A 24,238-nucleotide genomic window follows, 5' to 3' on the forward strand; every position below is an offset into this window, starting at 1 on the left:
AGTTACGGGCGTCGGTGCAATTACGGATCAGCAGCCTCGTAAGGGTGAGGGGGGGGGGGACATCAAAGACGACTTCATTTAGTTCACTCAAGCTGATACACATCGCCTGTACGCAGAACCTGCTAAAAAAAAAAAAAAGATGTGAATTACGGTTCTCTGTCTCTCGCTTCTAACCCGGCGCAGCCCCTGTTCCTGAACACCGTGCTGGTGGAAGACTGCTCGGACGGAGCGGGCAGCCCGTCGGACGACACCTTCCAGATATCGGTGCCCGACGCACCCCGGAACGTTCTTCGAGCGGCCAACGCCAACGAGAAGTACGCAGCTCACCTATTTACTCCTCACCTCCGCGCATTTAGTCAGGATAGGTGGTGGCCGACTAAGTTAACGTGGTATGTTTCCTAATGGTTAATATGTTCGCCTGTATACAAAGTAGCACTGTAGTGGCTACTGGCTTCGTCATCTTGCATAGGTTCTCGCGGCTAGTCCTCGCTGTTCGGCTCGTGGAAACGGGGGCCTCTTTTGTGGCGAGGTATTGTATAGTTCAGCGGCTGCACTTCCGCACCGAAAACTCTTGCCCCCGTGTGCACGCCCGCCTCCTATACCTTATCGCTTTAATGGGGGTGCTCATTTTCATTCATTATGGTAGTTCACGACACTCGAAATGGTAATGCGCCGTGATTTGCTGTTATTTAGGGGCGAAAGAACTCAGCCTAATTATAGAAAATGAAGTGTGTGCCTCTGCGCAAGTTACCGTGTCCGACCCACGGTTCAACAGCGTCTCGTGCAAGTGACAAAGTTATGAATGGTTGCTGAAAGACATCTTTTCGCTCAGGGGCGGTGGCAAGGCGGGCGCAAGGGGGAGAGGCAGCTTCCTCTCTAAGATTACCGCCTACCTCCACCCCTCCTCGCCCGTTCCCAAGAGCAAACTTATTCAGAACAATGCCTATAAGCTTCCAGTCTCCCGATGAAGGAACTCAATTCTCTTGAGTGCGCCCCCCCCCCCCCACCAGTAAAGAAAAAATGCTGGCGCTGCCCTTGTTTATGTAGGAAACAGCAGAAGCTTGTTTTATGTGAGGCAGTTATAACTTAGAAGTGTGGCAGCTTGGGCTATAGTTGGTATGGCATGACGATAGTTATAGCGCGGGAACAGAACGACGACACAGAGACAGGAAGGACGTGTCTTTCGTGTCCTTCTTGTCTCTGTGTCGTCGTTCTGTTTTCGCGCTATAACTATCGTCATGCAGTTATAACGTTTAGGTGGGAAAGGCGCTATGCGGTGCTCGGTCTGGCATTCGGTATCAAGACATCGCCCCTATTTACGAGTGGAGACTGAAGAAGGAACCATAATAGTCCCTTCTCCTCCTGTCCTTTCCTGGAAATGGCGTCTCGTGTGTGTTTGCGTGCGTGTTTGCGCGTGTGTCTGCTCATGCATCTTCTTTCTGCATCCCCGGCGCAGGCTACTGTGGGTCAAGAAGATCAAAGAGGCGGCGCACAACTACCGCGACACGGAGGCCAAGAAGATGAAGGTCTCAGGTAAACACGCGACGGGGCGCTCTTTTTCCCAACCCTTCCGGTTCGCACTCGTTCGTGCCGATTCTGCAGCCTTGTTTATCTTTTCTTTCGCGTCTTCTTATCTATCCGTGACTTGTTCGAGTCGCTCTCTAGTAGACGGCGCATCGTGTAGCGGAAGTGTCCGATTTGCGTAACGGCTAGATGACGTGACGAGGTCGTTATAGCTGCCATCGTGCTCTCGGGAGAAAGGCATTATCAAATGTAAAATAGCGCGTGGTGAATGCTTGTTTGCGAAGCATGCCGCGCTTCGCTCGGCTTCATGCGTAACTTTATGCGTATTCACCATTACGCTTTCGACGTCGCGCCATAGCCGATAACCGTTCGGAACGAGCTCGAATGGAGGAGAAAATCCCACGTCGCGACTGCTGCGTTTCAAGTCACGACGACTTTGAAACGTTATGCGAACGTCGAACGTTTGTCAAATTTCGCGCAAGTGATTCGTAAACGCAGCTGGTTTGCTCCCTCGCTGCACGCTGAGATTGCTGCCGAAGCTCTCCATGTGGTACGTTCTAAGACTTAGAACATTTTTACATAGAAAACCCCACTCGTAATAAGTCGAAAGTAACAGAGCAGGCGTTTTTTGCGTCGGCGCCCTTCGCGCCGAGTGTCATTAACATTTCTTCTCGCGGAGAGAAACGAATGCTGAAGATTTCTGAGTGGAAGTTCTACATGTTTTTTTTTTTACTTCACATCTAGTTACCAAATATCTTTCCATAGCTTTTTTTCATTAAAAAAAAAAAAACACGTGGAGAAAGCATCAGCGTTTAGAACGAAAAGAAAACGGCATAGTTTACAGATTCTCGAAATGTGTTTTCGATGCAGAGTTATAAATATTTTTACAGAATGTTCCAGCGCTCTTTTTTTTTTCTCCTAATACCAGGTTGCGGAAATTCGATGCCTCAGATGGCGCCTCAAGAAAGGTTAAACAGTATTAGAAGTTACGAAAGTTAAACAGTATAGTAATAGCATATACAGCGCTAAGTTACCCAATGTGTGATCATCATCATGTACCGACGAACCCGAAAGAGTGCTTCACCACTTCAATCGAGAAAGTGCAGAGTTATTCATTACTCACGTGTCTCGTTCTTCTAGGTGATTTTCGCCGAGCCCTCTTGTGAACTGAATGCAGTGCCGCCTATCGCGAGTACTGTTATCGAACTTTTGCACCCTTCTCACCTATCCGCCTTGTTTTTTTTTTTTTTCCTCCCCCTGCGCACCACCGCGTGCAGCCAAAGCGCAGAAACTGAGCGGCGTCGGCCGCCTGCTAGTTGTCGTTGTCGAAGGCCGCAACCTGAGAAGCGGAGCGGCGCACGGTAAGAAGGATCGACTCCCCGCGCAGCCGGTGCCTGTCTTGCACGTGTGCGCAAAGGGGAGAAAAACAACCGCGCATGCGTCGTCCTGCATTCGTCTTCTCGTCCTGCTCGTGTGTGGCCACTAACAGCACGTTCACGTTTTTCGCGGGCATCGCCATCTCTTGGTGTGTTCTGTGAAGGCATGAAGTAACTCTCTGTCTCGGTTTTTTTTTTTTAACTCCTCTTTCGAAAGTTGCACACACACTTGCAGCTGTAAACGTTGGCTGTATACGCTCTGAGAAAAAAAAAGGAATACAGTATTTGGGAAGCATCTCTGCAAATCAGTTGTAGTCGTCACCCCGCCGCGGTGGTCTAGTGGCTAGTGGCGGTGGTCTAGTGCGAACACATACCTGCATACACGAACGCACATATATGTCCCGCCGCGGTGGTCTATTGGCTAAGGTACTCGCAGGTCACGGGTACAAATCCTGGCTGCGGCGGCTGCATTTCCGATGGAGGCGGAAATGTTGTAGGCCCGTGTGCTCAGATTTGGCTGCACGTTAAAGAACCCAAGGTGGTCGAAATTTCTGGAGCTCTCCACTACAGGGCGTCTCTCATTATCACATGGTGGTTTTGGCACGTTAAACCCTACATATCAATCAATCAGTTGCTATCGTCATCTAGTTTGTCCTCGTTTTCTTTCTTCAAAAACCTGGCTCTTTCCACTTCCTTTCCTGCCAATAATGCTGCGTGACGCTAATAGCGCACACGTTTTTCGTGCCTGGGAAGTGTTGGGGCTGCTTTGGTAACGCGATGAAATTGCACAATGAAGATGAAAATTATATTTGCGTAGTAAAAATATTCCCCAAATACTCGATTTTTTTTTCTCAGAGTGTCACAGAGCGACTGGATGTATGCATGCACTCTCTTGAGAGGCGTGAGCACTCTTACAAACGGTGTAAAATTAGGCACAAGTATACACTCTAAAAAAAAAGTGCGAGTAAAAAGGGCGTCTTTTTGTCCCACAAGAATAATCGTCATCTATATTGCGTTCCATCCTTGCGCTATCGCCCCGCGCCCGGTACATTGCGGTCACGATCGACATGCCCATTATCAGGGTTACATTGCACTCTCGATAGGAAAGTCGCCAGCGCCGAGTTTTCAAGAAAGGAAGCGCACGCAAGCCTGATGACGATTATTGTTGTGGGACAAAAAGACACCCTTTTTCTCGATATTTTCTCAGAGCGTATATCTATACTCGCAAAAAGGAGTTACCAGCGTTGCACCATTGTTAATTGTCTCCTTTTGGGAGTGTGTTTACGTGTGCTGGCGCCGGCATTTATGAGCGCAAACCATTATAATTTTTAATATTAATATTTTAAGCGATAAATTGAAGTAAATCAAAGGAAGCTGTTTGGAAAGCATGTCCAGTGTATATTGAAGCGGCTTCCCATGAACTTGATGGAAAACTTGCAGTTCGCTCTCTTCATTAGCAATTCACCATTACCCGTCGTGCGCGATGAACAAGAAGAAATGGACAAAAAATATTTACAGTCAAGCTACACTCGTTCACGTCGTGGTTTTTTTTTTCAAATGATAATTTACGTTTCAAAACAAACAGATGCATTATCTGTCCTTCCGGTACACTTCTGCGTATGCGCAGTTCGTGCTCTTTTCGAAGGGCTCTGATAACGCTCTGCACGAATCACTTCAGCTTTCCTCGCCATTCTGATGTAGAATTTCAATCTGTGTATTTTTACTTCTTGAGATTAGGTTTGTGAGCGGGAAAAAGCTGACGCTTTACAAAACTACAGAGTTCGTACCTTGAAATCCGTTGTACATTCTCGTTCGTATTGGCGTCGGCGACCGTACACAAGGGATGTTTTTTTTTTTTTTTCACGGGCTTGGCTGTTCCTTTTGGACCATATCTGCGCGTGTTTGCTTGTGCCTGGCGACGTGTGGTGTGCGCGATGACTAACGTGTGGCGCATGCGTGCTCGCTTGCATGTGACGTCCACCTCTTCGTCGTGCACAGTGACCCGGAGACCAGCTGTCGGCCAATTAAAGCTAGTCGTAGTGCAAGCATGCGATCTCAACCTGAAGGACGTTCAAGGTACGCACTCACATGTACAACGGAAAAAACGAATCGAACTTGTCACATGTATAGTGACAGGCTTAGAGTGAAAAATGGCAAGTGCCTGACCGTTTGTGAAGTTACAACAGTTGGCTAGATGCGTCGGTAATGCTTACAAGTGTTGAGTCTTTTCCGGAACCAGAGCAAATTGGAGTGGGGGGGGGGGGGGGGGCTGTAGCAGAGCATGGGCGCGAATTTTTTCGCATTTATGCGAATCATTAGGGAATACTCCAAATGTATCTGGTGCTTCTGCAGCTATTCAGGTGGAAATGTCGTTATGTCTAAGTTTTTGTTGTTCAAGTGTACTATGCATTTCTACGCGTGGTTTATGAGATTCCTCATTGATGAAACTGTCCGGATGCATTGAATATTTTTAATATATCTACAATGGTTTTCCGTTGCCGGTGGGGCTCGTGAAGTTATGAATAATATAGGTTTCATGTTTATGCAATCTTGTAATTCTTTCCACGCAAGGATATTTATTGTTGGTTTTATCAGCAAAAATAAGCTTCAAACGCGGTTTGACGTGTGCGTACATTTCCATTATACAATCTGCCAAATTAAATCGTAAAGCACAGAGGTATATGTGTGTGTTTTTTTATTTACGCATTATGACGCATAATGCTGCATCTTTTTCATTAGCAAGTAACCATTGTGTTTGATTCGTTGTTTGCTTGTGCAAGAACGCCTACATGTTGCATGGCAGGTACTAACCGCACTGTGCATGCGAATGCTCGCCGTTGTCTCACCGTTTCGCTCTGCTCGGGCACGAAACGGTGGAGGTTTTCGCGCATTGCGTTTTCGATTTGAAATGATAACACTGTTCTTTTACACATTTATCCAGTGCTTTTCTTTGATTGCGAACTGCAACCGTTTCTGTGTCGCTTAAAATAAAGAGTTCGGTGGCAATGGTTAATTAAATAGCGAAATTTGGTACGATTTATGTGTTATAGGGAACTTTTTTCATGATGCGTAATTAAAGTTATGACGTTGTAAATGGCTTTCATGAGATGGTATGGTTTAATTTAACAAAGTATTGCGACGTTCTCGCGAAGATCGGGCAAGGCCTATTTGCGCTCACTGTCGTTGGAAACCGGTAAAAGACATCTGTAAGACAGATACGACGCCGCGTTATGTAAAAAAAAGTAGAAAAAGGGCTACTTTCCATTGTAATGGAACTACATACCCAGCTTTTAGGTATACCGAGCTTCGATAAGCTTATCTGTACGTAGACGTTCATATGATGCCTATGCCGTACCAAGGAATGCTATTTCGTGTTTGTCTTCTCAGATCGGCCATATCGAAATATGCCAACCCCTCCCCTCCCCCACGGGGGTAGCACAGGAAGCGTAAAGCGTGACACCGAGTGAAGGGAATAGTGTTTTATGTTTCGTGGTAGGGTATAGGCCCATGGAACACACGAACTTACTTCTTACTTCATTAGTAATGCAAGCACTGTGTACCTCGCGCGAGGAAACTCAAATTTGAAACTTTGTTTCAAAGCGAAAAAAAAAACAATTTTGCAAGGGAGTGCGGCCCCCTGCCATTCTTTTACTTGTGTTTATGTCGTATTATCATCATTACGAGATTATCGATGAGCGCAGTACGTTTCAGCTATGCTAGATAGTTTACGAACGTCGCTTGTTTCAGAGGGAATGTCCGGTGATGTTGTAAAGTTGGAGTGCTTGTCGTTTTTCCGGCGTTGTAGACGCCACCAAACAGTGTCCCGTGTACCGTAATCACGGATTGAAACGCGAGAACTTAAGGCAAAGTAATCCGCTTACTATCGTCTTTTTTAGCAAGTGCAGTTTGTGTCACATCGCTGTGATTTTGACTCGAGGGCTTACGTCACAGCCGAAATTACCTTTTGGGGGCCAGATTTGCAGCGATATGACGCGGTTATCGCGAGCCTTTGCTTGTAGCAGCCTTCATAATAAATGATGTCGCGTTTCAATGCACGGGTATCGTATACCTGTCCTAAGCAACGTTTATCGGCGTTGGCGAGGTTCGTTGTGGTGAACTGTAATGAGTATACAGTTTTCAGGAGCGCCGGGCTCGTTTTCGTCGGAGTTTTTTATCGCGTGCTCATTCTTCCGCGCGTCTCTCCTATGACGCGTCTCTCCTGTGATGCGTCTCTCCTGTGATGCGTCTCTCCTACGACGCTCTAGGCCAGTGCGACCCGTACTGCGAGGTGAGCATGGCCTGCCAGGAGCACAAGACGCACGTCGAGACGGCCACGAGCAGCCCGCAGTGGAACAGCTCCATGCAGTTCCTGGTCAGGGACCTGCGTAGGGACGTCCTCTGCATCACCGTCTTCAACCGCGAGCTCTTTTCGCCCAACGGTGAGCATATTGGGGGTGTGGCGTAGATCGTATTTGGTATGCTATCTCACGATCGCAAAGGCGCACGTTGAAATGCGAGAAAATGGAACGAATACGGATAATAATAGTAATACCTATAAACTGTAGTGGTTGCTTGGCCATGTTGGTATACGACATATTGGAAGGGAACAGTGCGAAAGACGAGAGACGGCAGGCAAACAGGAACACATACAACAGCGGTGTGTGTCCTTTACTGCCAGGTCTCTCGTCTTTCGTGCTGTTTCCCTCCAGTAATATCTAAGGTTCCACGTGCGAGAAAATGTGATATGAATACGAGGCACGCGTTAGTGGAAGGCTCCGGGAATTTTGACCGTCCCGTGTTCTTTAACGGGCACTGACGATCGCACAGTGCGCGGGCTTCCGGCGTTTCGCCGCTATCGAAATGTGACCGCCACCAGCGAGGTATACGAACCAGCGACCTTCGTGTCGACACCGGAGCACCGTGACCACGGATACCACCACCACCGCGCACAGTGATAGAGGAATAGACAAGTAGTTGTGCACAGCGATACTAAGCAGCAATACCCGGGCCGGTGGTTTTGTGGTTATACGATGCTCGATTGCTGACCCGAAGGTCGTGGGATCGAATCCCGGCCACGGCGGCCGCATTTTCGATGGCGACGAAAGGCTAAAGGCCCTGGTTTCTCTGATTTAGGTGCACGTTGAAGAAGCCTATAGTGTGCCGAAATTTCCGAAGCCCTCCTGCCAGTACGGCGTTCCTCATAGTCATCGCGGGGTTTTGTGGACGTAACACCCCGACAATCACTACGACAGTCAGCAACAATAGTGACCTCATTAATTCTATGTTGGTGTGTCTGTGCACCACGAAGTTTAGAACTACAAATTTGCCGCAGAGAGAATTCTGGAGCAAATGCAGAATTTCCGTCGTTCACGTGCCGTGGAATTTCTGGTCACTGATTTAGGTCCGATGTTCGTGCCAGCGACTTCATTATCGCGAACGTAGATGGAACACATATTCTATATGAAGAAAGGGACAGAAGACACATGAGTTCCCACACCACCGAACATCATGCGTAGTACCCATCTTCCTGTAATAATAATAATAATAATAATTAAAAGGTGGCAGGTGGCACTGGGAGTCAAACCCATTACCTCCGGTGTTGAGCACTGCGGCGAGGTAATGTTGATATAAGAGGAGCGCCTAGTCTTGCGAGTACTATCTTCTTGTATTCGACGTGGCGCGTCGAAAGGTGGCCCGATTTCCTCTCCGTGGCTCTCTATTTCCGCTTTCCTTTCATGTTTATTTTATTTATTTTTTGCCGCTCGTTTATTTTCTTCTCCCCGTGTCATATCGTCACATTCGGGGAAGGTTATAAGTGAGGATTGCGTCACATGCTCGACTGTTTTTCATGCTCTGCTTCTCTCCGAACATAGGCAAAATTTGCCGCCCCCTTTTAAAGTGTGCGACGTTTACGGCTGTATACACTGTGGCCTCTTCGCGCAAAAAGGGAACGTTTAAACCTTTCCGTTTCACTGAAACGCTTGCTGCGAACCGAAGACGCAGTCATGCTCAAAAGAAAGGCAATGAGGGAGCGCAAACAATTGCCTTCACACCGAGAATTCTGCCCCTTTCCGTTCTTCTTATTCTTATTTTCAGACCGTATGGCTAAGGCCAGTGCCGTCGCGGCAGCGACAAGCTTTCCTTCCAGCGCACAACGCGATGTTTGAGTACGTAATCCCCCGCGCCACTTGTTCTGCTTTATGATGATCTTTTTTTTTTTTTTTGCTATACGTGCCTTCTAGTACTTTACGTGCCCACTGGAGCTACGAACGCGTCGCCTGTATTCCACGCGCAGTGAGTTTTTTATACGTCTAAATTGAAAAAAAAAATTTAAATAAGAAAATGACGGCGTGGTGTGTCGACGCGCGAAATCATCTTCGTCCCATCTATACGGACGCAGCAGCGCGTGCTTTCAGGAAGCGAGAGCTGACCAGAAATCTGAAGCGTAAGGGACAAAGGTCGGTGGTGCATTCCGTTATTTTTTTGTCCGTTTTTTTTTTTCGTTATGCGAAGACATCTTTAAATTTACACTCCCGCGATTTGTGAAGAGGGGTGAAAGGGGACCTGGCCTACCGTACTTATTCGCACACTACCAGCTCTGTCTGATTTGCTTTGACTCGTATAGGCAGTTGTTGGACTCATTGATTGTTTTTAGGGGCGAAGATCCTAAAGCCGTGGGTCTGTCCCTCCTTATAGCTCGTACGTGACCGCCTAGTTCGATGACAGACGGATGGACAGACAGACGCAGACGTCATTATGATGTGTGCCTCATAATCTTTATGTGATGTCGCCACGTAAAATCCCAGACATTTATTATTGTTAATTAATTAATTTATTTAATTAATTATTTATTTATTCAATACTACCAGCCACCCTTTGGCAGCCAACGCAGGAGTGGTACTGAGCAGAGTTTGAACACAAAGTTTACAGGTAACCAGTAACACGGTCCGCGGTACACAGGGAAGCAATAATGCAGTAAGCTTACAGATTGTCACGACACACAAGCGTGCGCAATCAGTAGCACGGCCCACGATTCGCAAAGCAGCAGTAATTCTCGTTACAGATAGCTACGTGAATATACAATAAAACCGGCCATGCTAGTCTAATGGAAAACACACAAATTATTATTATTATTATTATTATTAGTAGTAGTAGTAGTAGTAGTAGTAGTAGTAATAGTAGTAGTAGTAGCATATATTATTATTATTTTTTATCCTTCCATGTCTCTTCACCGTGTGACCAAGATCACCGTGTGACGGTGTATCCTGGTCGCAATAACGGCGCCACCACAGCGGGCACCTGTGATGACGCAGTTCAGGCGCGGTCTTTCAATTTCTCTGCCGTGAATAACGGCTGACAGCGCCGACGACAAGAACAGCGCGCTTTACAAAGGAAAGAGAGCGTGAGAAAAATGCACGGACGGACCGTGTTGTTAGCGGCAGCTCGCGACCACCGGCGTTATGATGCAACTGGGACGCACGTCCGCTATCAAGGGAAGCGAAGAGAGTGAGGGTGTAGAACGACACGCAAAGTTAGTTGTGAGAGAAACGTAAGTGGTATGTCTGCAGTCGCCCTGCGTCCACCGAGCGTCAGGCTAACCGCCGGCGCGTCGACGTTTTTAATACGCCGGCGCTTGGCGTATGCGTTTCCTTAAAGCCCAAACTCCATAAGCGCGAAAATGCACGCGACAGCGACGAGCGACGCGACGTAGATCGGCGTCGCGCGATCAGTCGCTAGCGCAGGCAAACCTCATTCACGCGACGGCTTCGGCGAGCGAATTCCACTGTTGCTGGCATGAGGCCGTCTACTCGCACCTAGAAAACCGCGTAGTGAGTAGTATGCAATTTAAAAATAAGATATATTGTTGTGTAATGGAACGGAAAGTGTTTATTATTGCCTTGCAGCACTTCTTTGATATGCACATGCGCAAACATTGCGTTATTTCTTGTTGCGCATACGTGACTCGGGCAGGGTCACGTGCACCCGCGTAGTCTTTGTCTTTTCCGGTATTTCGCTATTGGCTGCTTGAGCCCAGCACTTCCGGGCGATGAGCGACGGTTTCCAAATCTGTGGAACCGAGCGATCGCGCGAAAACGAGCACGCGACACGTCGCGCGAACGCCCTGTTTCGTCGCTCATAGCGTCGCTCGTCGCTGTCGCGTGCATTTTCGCGCTTATGGAGTTTGGGCTTAAGCGTTTCCCGCGATGCGTACGTGTCATGCAGCGAAGGGACAAATCATTCGCGGCGTTGTCGCACAGAGGCTAGAGATTACCCGACGCTGCCTGCATGTTTCCGTCTCGGTGGTCTCCGTTGCGATGTGGCGGAAACAGATGTCATAGGATGTGCGACGTGTTTTCAGCGCCGTGTTTTTAAAGATGATAGTCTTTCTTGGGGACCTTCGACGCTAAAACTTTGGTCTGTCTGTCTGTCTGTCTGTCTGTCTGTCTGTCTGTCTGTCTGTCTGTCTGTCTGTCTGTCTGTCTGTCTGTCTGTGCACATTTGTCTGTTTGTCCACTCTTAACGACACCGAGTACTCGAAACGGGTGGCCCCATCCGCAGCGCCCACCACTGTTGCTCAAGGTTTATAGCGTTCATACTTGTGCAATTGTCAATTAATAAGCAATTATTGCGCAATTCTGGGGCACCATAATAACAACACGTATGTATTCTGCATGTGCATCTTTTACTAGAAAAGGCTTACATAAGTAATTTTAGGGACCGTTGCGCTTATCACGCTGCGCTGACCATGCAACGCTTGCACGGAAAGGTGAATGTTTCCAACGCTTTGCTAAGACGCGATGGTGGTGGCACCTACCCGTCGCCTTGAGGTCTACACCTTATCACCTCTGAGACGGGAGCGCACGCCTGTCTCAGAGCCACGCGTTTCGTTTTCAAAGAAAACTGCCAGATAGCGCTCATGTCTCACGTGTGACGTGACTTGATGCGCTCGTTTGCCTCCGCTGCACGATCAAGGCACTCTAACGCAGCGCCTTCAGAATACCATTCACCTATTTTTTTTTTTTTGCGTAGAACATCAGATAAATGTTTTTTTTACCCTCTCCACACGCAAGACTATCGTCTTTCGACGACATTTGCAGATTAACATGCAGATACGGGGCCATTTTTGTTTCTGTCCTTGTCATTCTTAGCGCTATCTGGTTTCCCTTTGTATCCTAACTTACCATGTCCATATTCTGTTTTTGTTACTGTCGCTCCTAGGACGCCGACAATTAGCGCGTTGTTTTGTTGGCTCTGTGTCAGTGCGTTCCCATGTGTGAAAGTAGTCTCCCTAACGAATTTGCCTTCTCTTTAGCGTCAGTCTTTGCCGAGTTGCTTTCGCGATGTAGCTCATAGTGCGAAGGATGCGATACCGTGGGCTTTGTGACAGTACATCTGTATGGGGTGCAGTTTGTATAGCGTTGCCCAAGAGTATACGAAGGCTGCTTATAACTCGGCATTAACCTGCACGCTATATCACGCTTTCACAGATGACGTTTTCCTGATTATTCTCGCGGCGAGTCCGGAGGACAGCCACCATTGCATTGTTCAGTATTAATATTAATATAAATTACCTTTTAGTCGTGACCTATCAATTGCATTTCGGGAAAGTTCTTTCTTGTAAGCATGCGAAGCCTATGATTCAATTAATTTATCGCATAAAGTTGGTTTTTATTCTTCACGTTGACTTACTCGTACTCGTACTACTGCTCAGACATCCATAGGCGTTGGCGTTTAAGGAATGGCTCTTTAATCGTTCAAGTGTATATCGTACACCACTCTTTGACGCCCTTTAGACGACACGAAGGTCAAATATCGTTGCCCGTGGCGATTTCAGAAATCATAAACTTCAACTTCACATTGTACGGATAGGAACTGTCTGGTTTTCTGTGATAACGCATGCTGTGATTTCCGGGAAAAAAAACGTATATACAACTCTTTGAAGCTATACTCCCCACAAATAGACTATCGGAACAGCGCTGGACGTCTTCTGTTTTGGCTTTCACGTGTTGCGTTTATCCATTCATTAGTTATTCAAGGCGCCAACTAGCCAAATTGTTATGTGTGCTGGTTTGTCTTTACACTTCTTCCACTGATCTATTATACTTTGAGCCAATGATAGAACGCAATGATGCGCACTATAACGGCAGATCGCGGTGTTTATTTTACTCTATCCGCCCTGATATTCTCTATCCCTTCTTTACCCACATAACATTAAAAACGCATTACTACTGCGTCTTTCTCGCTCCTATAGGCCAAAGTGGCCTTTGTGCTATGAGAGAGACCGCGTGGAGCGAAACCCGTGCTGTTGACCGCAGTTCTTCGGTAGACGAAATTGCACTGGAAAATACAGCGTGGTCGGCATTTCCTTCCCGTTATGTACTCTGTATCACATATAGACGGCCACTTACTGCAGCGTGATCCTGCTGCATCCGGTCGTTCCTGTCTGGCGCGAGATTTTTCAGCATTGTCAATCGTTTGTATAGCGTCTGTCATGCGTGCGCGCTGCCCTACAAAATAAGTGAATGCCAACTATCCTGCTTTCCGCTGTACATAGCTATTTCATTTGATCTATGTGTCTATTTGTTCTATTGTTCTACTTGTACAACATCCCTTCTTTTTTGTTGTTTTTTACGGCAGTTTATTTGTTAAAATCCTGGATTTCCAAACTGCGGCCACGTACAGCCGCGGTCAAGTCTGTGTAGAGCACGCGAAAAGCCGGCTTTCGCTCCGCGGGGCGAAACCTCGAGGCAGTAGAGAGTTTTAGTACTGCGTACGCTGCGTACGTGGCGGCGTTGCGTACGTAAGTACGTCACGTTCTGCGTAGTGCGCATGCGCAGACCGCAACGCGCACGTATCGCATTACGTACGCAGCCGCTACGTACGCACGCATGAGATGCGTGCGTGCGTACGTATGAGGTGATCGCGCCGCTCTCGAACAAGTTCGCGACAGCGCGAGACTTCGTTTTTGCAAAATGGCGGCATCGAAGGCAAGCGCCACGGAGGAACCCTTCCTTCCTCCGTGGCAAGCGCCGACCGGCTCTGTGGCTTAAAATATTGCCATAATGTGGCTATAACACTTGAATTGGCTCACATTGGCTGTCAACAACACGTGCTTCTATTTTGATCTACCAGACGGCGCAACACGCTTCTCGCTCGTTACGTACGCGGGTACTACGGCGTACTAAGAGCCGATGAGTCGCAAACGACGCCACGTAACGCAAGGCGCTTGCGTGATGCGTACGTAGCACCATTCCGCAGTACTAAAACTCTCTAATTTCGGGATCTTAAGTGCTGTATCAGAAGCATGTGCGGCCTATAGCTGTCAGGCTAACCACATCAGAGCCCGAAACTGCCTCGAGGTTTCGCCCCGCGGAGCGAGAACCGGCTCCTCGCGCGCTTTACACAGACGTGGCCGCGGCTGTACACGTGGGCCTGCAGGTGCACTCTCACGTGATTTTATAACCGCTTCTCTCCTGAGGAGCTACCCCCAACTCTTGTTGGAAATAAAGATTTATTTTTGTTTCCATTCGATTTCGTCCTCTTTATTCTATGTGCCGTCAAGACTTCCTCGGCCGCACCGAGGTTCGCGTGTGGGACATCGTGCGGGAGACCCGGCAGACGCGGGGTCCCATCACCAAGCAGCTGCGGCTCTTCGAGGTGGACCAGGGCGAAGTGGTCATCCGGCTGGACCTGCACATCTTCGAGTCGTGACGGCCACGCGCCTCCTGCCGCTTCCGGCAGCGCCCGTCGTGTCCTCGCCGCGAAAGTCCATTGTTGTTCTTTTTCAATGTACGATGCCAGCTTCTGCGTGCGGGCACCCTGTCGAAGGCCATCGCGGGTAATCTCCTCTTCTGGTAACGGTGCAGCGAACGGCGCTCCCATTTCTTGCGCGCGGTTTCGCGAAGCTTCGGCGTGTCTTTCTTCCTAAGCCTTTTTGTCGTTTAGTGTGACCAAGGAGGACTAAAAAAAAATTGCTGGAGTGGAAGCTCCAGCAATGTCTTGCCAGCAGAAGTGAAGCCACCTTTTGCCACTGCCAAGATGGCGGAAACATGCTCTTTCCTGATGGTGCCCCACTTAAATATCAAGTGTCTTTGATATGTTATGTAAATGCAACGTTAGTTCTATGTGAAAAGATAGTTGTTCCCGACGAAATAACACACAGAAACGAATATGACTGAATCTTCAAAGAACTTTGCCTCCAATTAGAGGCTCACTAAGGAAAACTAGTAACTGTAAGACGCACTTGGAGCACTATGTTACCAAAAAAAAGTTCCCACATTAAACTTGTTGGGCGTGCGAGGGATACGCTTCGTTTTCAATCGCTGAACGGTGATACCTTATCATGCCCCTAGTAAGATGGCCACCACAGCCGCCATCTTGCCAGTGGAACGGCTTCACTCCTGGGCAGTCATTTCCAGTCCAGCAATTTTTTTTTTCATCCTCCTTGAGTGTGACGTAATGTAACTGAAAGTAAGCTGCCGGCAGGGTTCGTTCGTGGAGTAAAAGTATTCGAAGTTATTTAGCGGTGTGTCGAAAGCCGTAAAGTAAGCTCAGGCTGGGCGAGCACTGGCTTTATTGCCACGGAAGCGTCACTTCCGTGTCACCTGTCGATCACGCAAACCCGCGGACCATATCCAAGTCGCTGTGCCCGAACCTCGCATCCCCGGTGTTTACCAGCCGTACACGTCGTATCTGGGCTTCCGCTGCGCCCTCCTGAATATGAATGTCCGTACCTTGCCTGTCCAGGATAGCTCAGGGAATACCCTTCCTGAACGACCTTATGTGTACTATAGGAGGTGTGGGTTCTAACCACCGATTTGCTTCTCCAAAGCAGTCTTTTTTTTTTCGGTTCGAATAATAGTATAACGATTGGTTTGTAATGCTGTAATTCTTTGTGAAGGGAGGAATTTTAAATTTTAAGGGCTCGTTTTTTTTTTGTTAGACACAATAGTATTGCGAAGTAACAATCTTCTTACTTCTCTGCTTATCGTCTTTTTGCGGTTCTTCATTTGGGGAAAGCAATGCCCCGGCTTCGTTTTGATCAGAATAGGGATCTCTCGAAGAGTAGTGGGTTATAAAGGAATTGAAGGCGAAGGAGAGAGAAGGAGACGTGAGAGGCAAGGAGATTAACGAGAGGTCGGTATGCTACCCGATATGGGGAGACACTTAACAGGGAAGTTGAAAGGAAATGAAGATTGAGAGAGAACTCTTACATTAAAACGACTTCAGGACACGGTATTGCTAGATTAAGGGAGTGAAAAGTTACCCGAGTATCTGCGACGTCACAGCACGTGACCGGATAGAAAGAACTACAAAGCGCGCAGCCATAGAACGACACAGGAAGCTCTGACTGCGCCGGGTAGCATTCGTGAACGAGCCTCTTGTGCTATGCGATCAGTTAGAGCCGGAGGAAGCAATGTTTACTTTTGTTGAGGAACTCGCTTAGTGAGTGCCGCACTTGGGCTATTCGGCGCTGTTTAAGGCGACGGCGTTCGACCAACTCGCATTCTGCAGGGTGCCCCGCAACGCTGCTTTCGATACGGGTGTGAAATCCGGAATGTCCGCGTGGATGCGGTCATATCCGGTCATTCAATCATCTATCTTAGCTGTACATCGCCAGGTGACGTATAAGTAAGACCGAAGGGAGTCTCAGATAGCAAGCGGTCCGATGGCTTCTGTATCTGGGTCGAAGTGTCATTAGTTTAGCGTAGCGCATGAATACAGTGCCTAGTATAACCAAGAGAGCAGGCAACTTGCTTTCTACGTGGGAGCACAGCACAGACCCTTTTTCTGTATGCGATTTGTAGAATGACTTGAACCTTGACTAGTTGCTAATCTTTCATGTCGTGTGGTTGCAACTAAGTTGACACGGCGTACAAAAAAAAAAAAAGATTTTGGGCCGTGGTTTCAAGTTAGCTGCAGTCAGTCAACATGAATGATATGTAGCCTAAGCCTAATGTAGTTTAGTAAAACTCTTCGGCGTTGTGTAGTTCCAAAGCTGCTCGGTGCTGCAGTGTACCGCTTGCCACCGCGTGTGGCCCATAGCGGCCGTCACTTGAGTGCACATTTTGACCTTGTGACATTCTGCATTTGACAACGCTGGTAGACTGCTCGAGTAGATGTTCACTTACGGACATCGAAAGTCTGCACAGTGTCACGGGAAGGGTAGTGTTGATATCGGGAAGAGAACTGTGATGCCTTTCGTATGTTGTTTCTGACACGGTCAAGTTTTTGTCACATTTGTGTTTGTTCTATAGACGGTAAGCGTACTTCCGGGTAAGGAAGCTGGCACAGTTTCACAAAAACTGAACTTCTCGCCGAGATTCTTTAAACGTTGGGAACTTTTAATTTGAAGAAGACAAACTGACGTTTGGAGTCAAGTTTCTATTTCACCCCACTGTCCGCTGCATTAGTCTCCTGGTCACATCGGGTGGCCGGGCCGGAATCGGATCACCTATGGGACCCGCCCGAAGGGCGGTAACACCTTTTGTTCACTTTAAGCGGTGAAGTGTGATTTGCTGTAATGCTGTGACAGCTTTTGCTAGTCGCCCGTATGTATCTGCAACCCGGTAGAAATCACTGTAGAAGACGCACAGCTGAACGTCGTACGTCGGCGATCGCTATCATTCAGCCAGCTATTGTGTGATGGTGTGAGATAGAACTAGACGCCTCTGTGCTTTAAGACAACGTAGAAGTGCGTGTGTAAATGACTGCAGCTTCGAGAATGTGTCATGCAGGTGTTACTGTTTGCGAAAATTGTGTAACCAGTGAGTAGTTGGCTTCGCAAGTTTTCAAGGCAAGACACCTGAATGTCGAAAAGCAGCCCAGTAAGAAAACTATTTTTACAGTATAACACATTATGATAGCGACGATGAAGAATGCGGTCGAAAACCCGCATGACTAGTTAAACGTAGTGCGTTATGAAGCTGCCGCTGGTTCATAGATGTTTGCTAAGTCGGCATTTTCATTTGACTTCGTACACCTACATTTCACTTCGTACACCTACACATAACGTACACCAGTCAAAGGTCGAGAGCGAACTAACGTAACAGTAAGTGTGCCTATCGGCGACGAACACATCTATATATACGTGCGACATGCTTTTCGCATTTGGTGCACTCGGCGTACTGGAGCACGCGAGTTCGTCACACCCCACGTGACCACACTTTAGTAAAAGTACCGCGGGGGTTATCGGAACTTGTATGTTGTACCTGCTAAAGAAGCCATTGTCTTGCCGGTGCTATGCGGGGTCGAATATGCACTGACAGACTTATTCGGGGATACAGCAAGGTGGCCCTACGACATGATGACGTCACTTCGTTTCGTTTTGCTTGCCCTGTCTTTTTAGTGTTCGTGTTTAGTGTCTTGCGGTGTCAGAAATGATGTTTTGTCTAGCCGCGTGAGTTTTCCGTTGCGTCCCCCGACGGGGGCGCGAATGGTGCCGCTCAGCGACGACGCAAATACTAGTCTTCAAGAGGCATTCCCACGACTGTTGCAGAAAGTTTCGCGAATTTATCATATCTTTCTTCGCGAGTGTTATAGTTTCGTCGTATGTAACGTTGATAACTGCATAGAAGCGAAGCAGTATATGATTACCTGTAGTGTACTGTCCATCTTCAGTTTTTGCTGCAACATTCACTTAAACATTTTGTTGTAGAGAAACGTCTTTTTATCGTGGTCACGGTGCGACACCCGGCACTCTACTAGATTCATGTCTATTCTCTGTGTGTGCGCTCAGCTATTGAGTACCTTCTTGTTGTGTAACGATGGAGCCGCTCTTTCGTAATCTTCCGTGACATGTCGGTCTCCATAGTCATCGAACAACAAATAGAGAAGGCTTTCTGTGGCGACGGCGTACTGTAGCATACAGTCGACGTCGAAAGTTCGGACTCCGCGGGGCACACACAAAAAAAGTTTTAATTTAATTTCCGCCGCTTCCGCAAGCAGCCTTGAACTTTGATTTGTGATCTGTTCTTAAACGCGCTGACGTTAACTGCGCAGTTCGACCTGATACAGTCGGAAATTGCCGGTAAATTTAAGGCTTGTTCAAACGCAGTGGTCTGTGAACTTGCAACGCCTACTTTACGTCATTTACCGCTTAGATAGGGGGGTAACGTGCTCTGGGAACAGCAGCGCTTGCCGTGACGTCTATTTGATGCTGTGAATCACGTATAATCGCTCAAAAAAAAAAACACGCAAAGAAACACAACTTTAACAGAAGTCTTCTTGTGATAATTCTTGATTATTCTTGCGTCGCCGGCAAATCTCATTGCAGAAAGGTTTCCATGTGCTTTTGTTGAACAGCCCATCGGATATAGTCGCCGTTAGTGTTCTAAAGTGTAATAACTTTGCTCTGCTGTGCTCTGTGCAACTGGAACAATCCAGTGTAGAAAGCGCGTACTGCGCTGAAGGGCCGAAAAAAAAACAACGTTTTTTTTTTGTTTTCTTTCAAGATTGTTTATACTCTCTTGTGTTTGCTGTATCTTTAAGCACTTTTTCTTTCTTTCTGTCTTTCTTCCTTTTCTTTTCTTTCTTTCTTCTGTGTGCAGCGTCAAATGTCTTGCCGAATCTTTTACCCCGGAGTATAGCTCATTGTGATTGATTGATTGATATGTGGGGTTTAACGTCCCAAAACCACCATTTGATTATGAGAGACGCCGTAGTGGAGGGCTCCGGAAATTTCGACCACCTGGGGTTCTTTAACGTGCACCCAAATATGAGTACACGGGCCTACAACATTTCCGCCTCCATCGGAAATGCAGCCGCCGCAGCTGGGAATCGAACCCGCGACCTGCGGGTCAGCAGCCGAGTACCTTAGCCACTAGACCACCGCGGCGGGGTTATAGCTCATTGTGTGGGCAGAGTTTCCTCGTGTGTCGCACAATTTGTTAGGAGGTTCGAATGCGTCATCGTTTTATTGTACTTTATATTTAATTATGTAAACTGATAATGACGACGTCATCGCGTCCTCTCACTCTGTACACCGTTTGAATAAGGCGAATATAAAAGTGTTATTGCTCTGCATCGGACGGTGAGTGTGTGTTGATGAAATATTTTGCCAAACATCAGGTGACGTGAAAAAAAAATGCCTATGTGATCCGTTTTGTCCCGTAGCATTATTATGGTGGCGTGTTTCCCCTTAAGCGGACCACGAAAGATAAAAAGTGGAAAAAAGTTCTGGAGGAAGTGAGGAGGTGTAAGTGGACGTGGGTTCGGCTCGTTTAATGTTACAAGTACCCATCCCCGCAACGGAAGTTTCGATATTTGTTTTGGGACAAGAGCACTACTAGAACCAGTTCGTGGTGGAGATATCGTCCACGCAGCTTTTCTCGTTTGGTACTTCGTGATTTTGCTAAGCCACTGCTACTACAGCGCTACCCTTTGTCGAACGATAAACGGTGCTGATGAAAAGCAGGCATCGTAGTGTCATGGAAGTGGCATGTTGCACCGGTGGTACTCTATTTATTTATTTATTTATTTATTTATTTATTTATGAATACTGCAACCCTAACATAGGGTTTCGGCAGGGTGGATATACATTTGATAAGTTTACAAATCGGCAAACAAATAAATATAAAACAGGTAAGGCATTTACACACTTTCATAACGAAAAAAAAAAAGAACAGTGGTTTGTAATAAACCGGCATAAAAACATATAGAGAAATGAGCGCTAAATTCAAGATGATCACAAGTGGAGATTGGTTACAGTGATTGAAATAAACAATAGGAGCACATGTCATAGAAATTAGACACTCGCTGCTAGAGCTGCGCAGCAAAAAAGGTTCAAGGATGACTGGATGAATGGATGGTACTCTACAATGCAGGGACGACCCCGCCGTGGTGGTCTAGTGGCTAAGGTACTCGGCTGCTGACCCGCAGGTCGCGGGATGGAATCCCGACTGCGGCGGCTGCATTTTCGATGCAGGCGAAAATGCTGTAGGCCCGTGTGCTACGATTTGGGTGCACGTTAAAGTACTCCAGCTGGTCGAAATTTCCGGAGCCCTCCACTGCGGCGTCTCTCATAATCATATAGTGGTCTGGGAACGTTAAACTCCACATAACAATCAATCAGTCAATAATGCAGGGATTCTACCGAAATTGGGAGCGCGAATTCGCCTCTATCTCCAGCACCTTCAAGCACGCTGCCTTGGATGCAAAAGGAAGCGTATACAAGACGCCTCAAAGTTGGTTTTAATAACAGCGAAATGGACAAGCGACGCCGCCGTTCGTAGTTCTTCTGGACATCCCGGTTAGTGATTGCCGATACTTAATCACAATGGTATATTGAGCCCGAAAAAAAAAAAAGAACCGGTTACGTCAACGTTTGCGTAGGGTTTGGCCAGAACCACGACACCGCAGCAGCCATTAGGAATGTGATGCTGTGTGATCTGGTTAGCACGTTTTCGCGGGGGATCGCGTCGTATAGCCCTTAGCAAAGTATTGTTATCTAACACCTTTACACGTCGCAGTCGGAGCTCGCTGGGCTTGCGTTATCTATAGGAGATTTTGGACTCTTTTAAGAATCTAGTCGGAGGGCAGAAATCAAGGCGGCCGTTCAGTGGTGATGGCACCAATGAATGCGCCACAATTCAAATTTCATTTTAGTTGAATTCTATTTTGGTAGCTAGGCCTTACTTGCGTCATAATCTTTATATAAAGTCTGACGTGGCAGGCGCTAGCTGTCGCTAACACTATAGTGGTCGATGAAGGGCTCGTCAAATTCGTCGTTTCGCGCAACACGAACACAGGGGGCGCTGTAGTTGCGTATGCAGCACTCCAAAGTGATTTATCATTCCTTCGCAAAGACTTTCGTGTGCTCTTTGTTACGCGGCTGTCAGGTATTTCTCTGAATAACAACACCGTTTGGAGCATCTCACTATAAGTGATTTCTGTCTCATTGTGCCATCCTGAGATTTTCTGTATAAGATGGCAAGGTCTTATATTACTTGTGTGTCCTAGTGTATCGTTTTTACCTTGTTCACGTTCTTTTTCAATTAGCTGCTCAAACCAATGCTTTGGACGCATTTAGCTACGAGTGCATAGTTGGCCCTATCTCTTCATTTTCAGTTCATTTTGTACAAACTTTCGATTGTGTATCTTGCGCTCTCTATATATACGTGCTCGTTTGTGTTGTAGCTTCACTTTTGTTACCATGCCACGGAATTTCACTGCACGTAAGATGATGTCCGTTTTTTATACATGTGTTTTGCTCTCTCTGTCGTCAGCATACACAAACGTTTATTTTATTTTTTTTCCGTTCACTAAGTTCCATGCGTGTCTTGTCCACATTGTGTTACTTGACTGTTCAGTACCAGTCGCGTATGGTGAAACTCAGTATGCAAGATTATTTCCAAAGTTACCTTGAATAAAGCGATTTCAGAGCCAACTGAAGATGGGGCTTCGTTCACGTGAACGACCACGTGACCTTTGGACCAAAGTGTTTATGTAAATTGCAAATAAAACGTGGCTCTTGTTGCGTATCTATGTCGCTTTTCTTCTTTATGTGTGTGTGCAGTACTAATGCTAACTCAGTATGTGTGTGGGGAAATATAGGGAGCGAGGTGGTGGGGGGGGGGGGGGGAGGTCACTCAAGTGAAAAGAAAATGAAATTTCGCCTTTCGTGAGAACATCATTTGTGCTCCCTTCTGCGTGCCCTTAAGTTAGCATATATACCCCGGTGGCGGCGGCGGACAGCTGTATATGGGACACGTGACCCTCGTTGTGATCTCATTATACAGACTTTGCTGTAAAAAGAAAGGCAGTTGTACAACAGGCACGTTCGCGCCATACTTCGCTGGCCCTCGTTTTCTCTATACGGGTAGGGCTCTCTCAATTTTCATATACCGCAGTCTCACAACCCATGTATTACGAAGTTAAGACAGGGCCATGCCCTACCAACCGGCCTGTCTTTCGGCTGGCTCTGTTCCTGGTTCCCGTGCTGACAGACCTTCTGACCGCACGGGCTCAACAGTTCCCGTCGCGTCGCATCAGTCGCCCCGAATTCAATCACGACGAAACAAGTCACGCCGGAAATGCCGCTATAGAGTAACCGCCGTCATCCGGCTGACGCGCGACCTGGCGCGTCAGGTCACACAGCTTGTCGACGGGGTTGTATTGTATTATGCCGGGCGGTGTCGGACCAGAATCGCGGCGGTTGCTTTCGGCTGACGCCGGCGTAGGCCACACCGGGCTGGCGTCGACGTCCTCTTTATCACGTCCCCGCCGAGTTGGGAGGAAACGCGCATCTTGATTCGCCTTTGTTCCTGACCCGCGGCATAGGCTGTGCACGCCGTACCGTAAGCCCCATGGCTTCGAGCAGCTTTGGCTCATGCGATGGTTTCCTGCGAGGCCGACACCCGTTGCCAGCGTGGACCGGCTATTCCGCGGTGGCGCTAGTAGCGCGCAGTACACCATGGATGCCAGAACGGCACAGCGTATGGTACCGATAATAATATTAACCCGCCGCGTTGGACTATATAGTGGTTATGACGCTTAACTGCTGACCCCCGAAGGTCGCGAGACGGAATCCCGGCAGCCGCATTTCGATTAGTGCGAAATGCCCGTACGCTTATAGATTTAGTTGCACGTTAAAAGAACCCAAGGTGGTCTAAGTTTCCGGAGTACTCCGCTATGTCTGACCTCATAATCACATCGTCGTTTTGAGACGTAAATTTTCGACAATTATATAATAATAATGATAATAATTCGTAGAGTTTTGCGGGCCAGTAATCGTAATAGTTTGGATTTAACGTGCCAACAACACGATGCTATCATGAGGCGCGCCGTAATGGGCAACTCAAGATTTATTTCCGCCACCTCCTGTTGTTTAATGACCGCCCAAATCAAATCACATTGTTGTTCTTTGCATCCCCCCTCCCAATCGAAACAAAGCCGCCATGACTGAGAATCGAACCCGCCGCCTCAGGCTTAACAACGCCGCACCGTGCTCCACTACCAGGGGATAACGAGGGCTAAATATGTTCCCCGTCCGATCTTATTTATTCTGCTCCAACTTGCAGGCGCTTTTCTAATTCCACGCATTTTTTCGATCGCCTTCGAGGCCAACGTTGATAATCGCTCAACCACTCGCGTGGTCAGTCGATCAAATCGGATCTATATACTATAAACCAAGTTGAGTATATAGACAAACGAATAAGTGCTCGCAATCGTGCTTCCGCCCAGCTGCACAGTATTAAGCAGCCTGATGTGTGTCTTGCCGAGGGGAAAACAAAAAAATCGAGGTTTCAGCCTAGTTCACCCCCGCGTGCGCGCTTTCCGGAGGCGCTATTGTTTTCCTAACACAACGCTGCTGCGAGCGCTTTATTAGGGTGCATCGT

The 24,238-nt window shown here is 47.5% G+C and overlaps 1 protein-coding gene across 5 annotated transcripts in view; it reads left to right on the forward strand.

Annotated features, from left to right (window-relative positions):
* The window catches only part of LOC119174681 (intersectin-1), a 97,109-nt gene extending 74,728 nt beyond the window's left edge, over positions 1 to 22,381 (forward strand). For 2 of the 5 annotated variants that reach the window (XM_075895262.1, XM_075895260.1), the window contains 6 exons: positions 184 to 314; positions 1,457 to 1,533; positions 2,802 to 2,885; positions 4,899 to 4,976; positions 7,166 to 7,339; positions 14,464 to 22,381. In XM_075895262.1, coding sequence (XP_075751377.1) covers positions 184 to 314; positions 1,457 to 1,533; positions 2,802 to 2,885; positions 4,899 to 4,976; positions 7,166 to 7,339; positions 14,464 to 14,612 — 693 coding nt within the window. In that variant the 3' untranslated portion in view covers positions 14,613 to 22,381. The remainder of the gene's footprint in view (positions 1 to 183; positions 315 to 1,456; positions 1,534 to 2,801; positions 2,886 to 4,898; positions 4,977 to 7,165; positions 7,340 to 14,463) is intronic. The other 3 variants (XM_075895261.1, XM_037425706.2, XM_075895263.1) reach the window with 3 other exon arrangements.
* The last annotated feature ends 1,857 nt before the right edge of the window (positions 22,382 to 24,238 follow it).

The sequence above is a fragment of the Rhipicephalus microplus genome, chromosome 5 (assembly GCF_043290135.1).
Source record: "Rhipicephalus microplus isolate Deutch F79 chromosome 5, USDA_Rmic, whole genome shotgun sequence".
In the NCBI taxonomy this organism is placed as follows: Eukaryota; Metazoa; Arthropoda; class Arachnida; order Ixodida; family Ixodidae; genus Rhipicephalus; species Rhipicephalus microplus.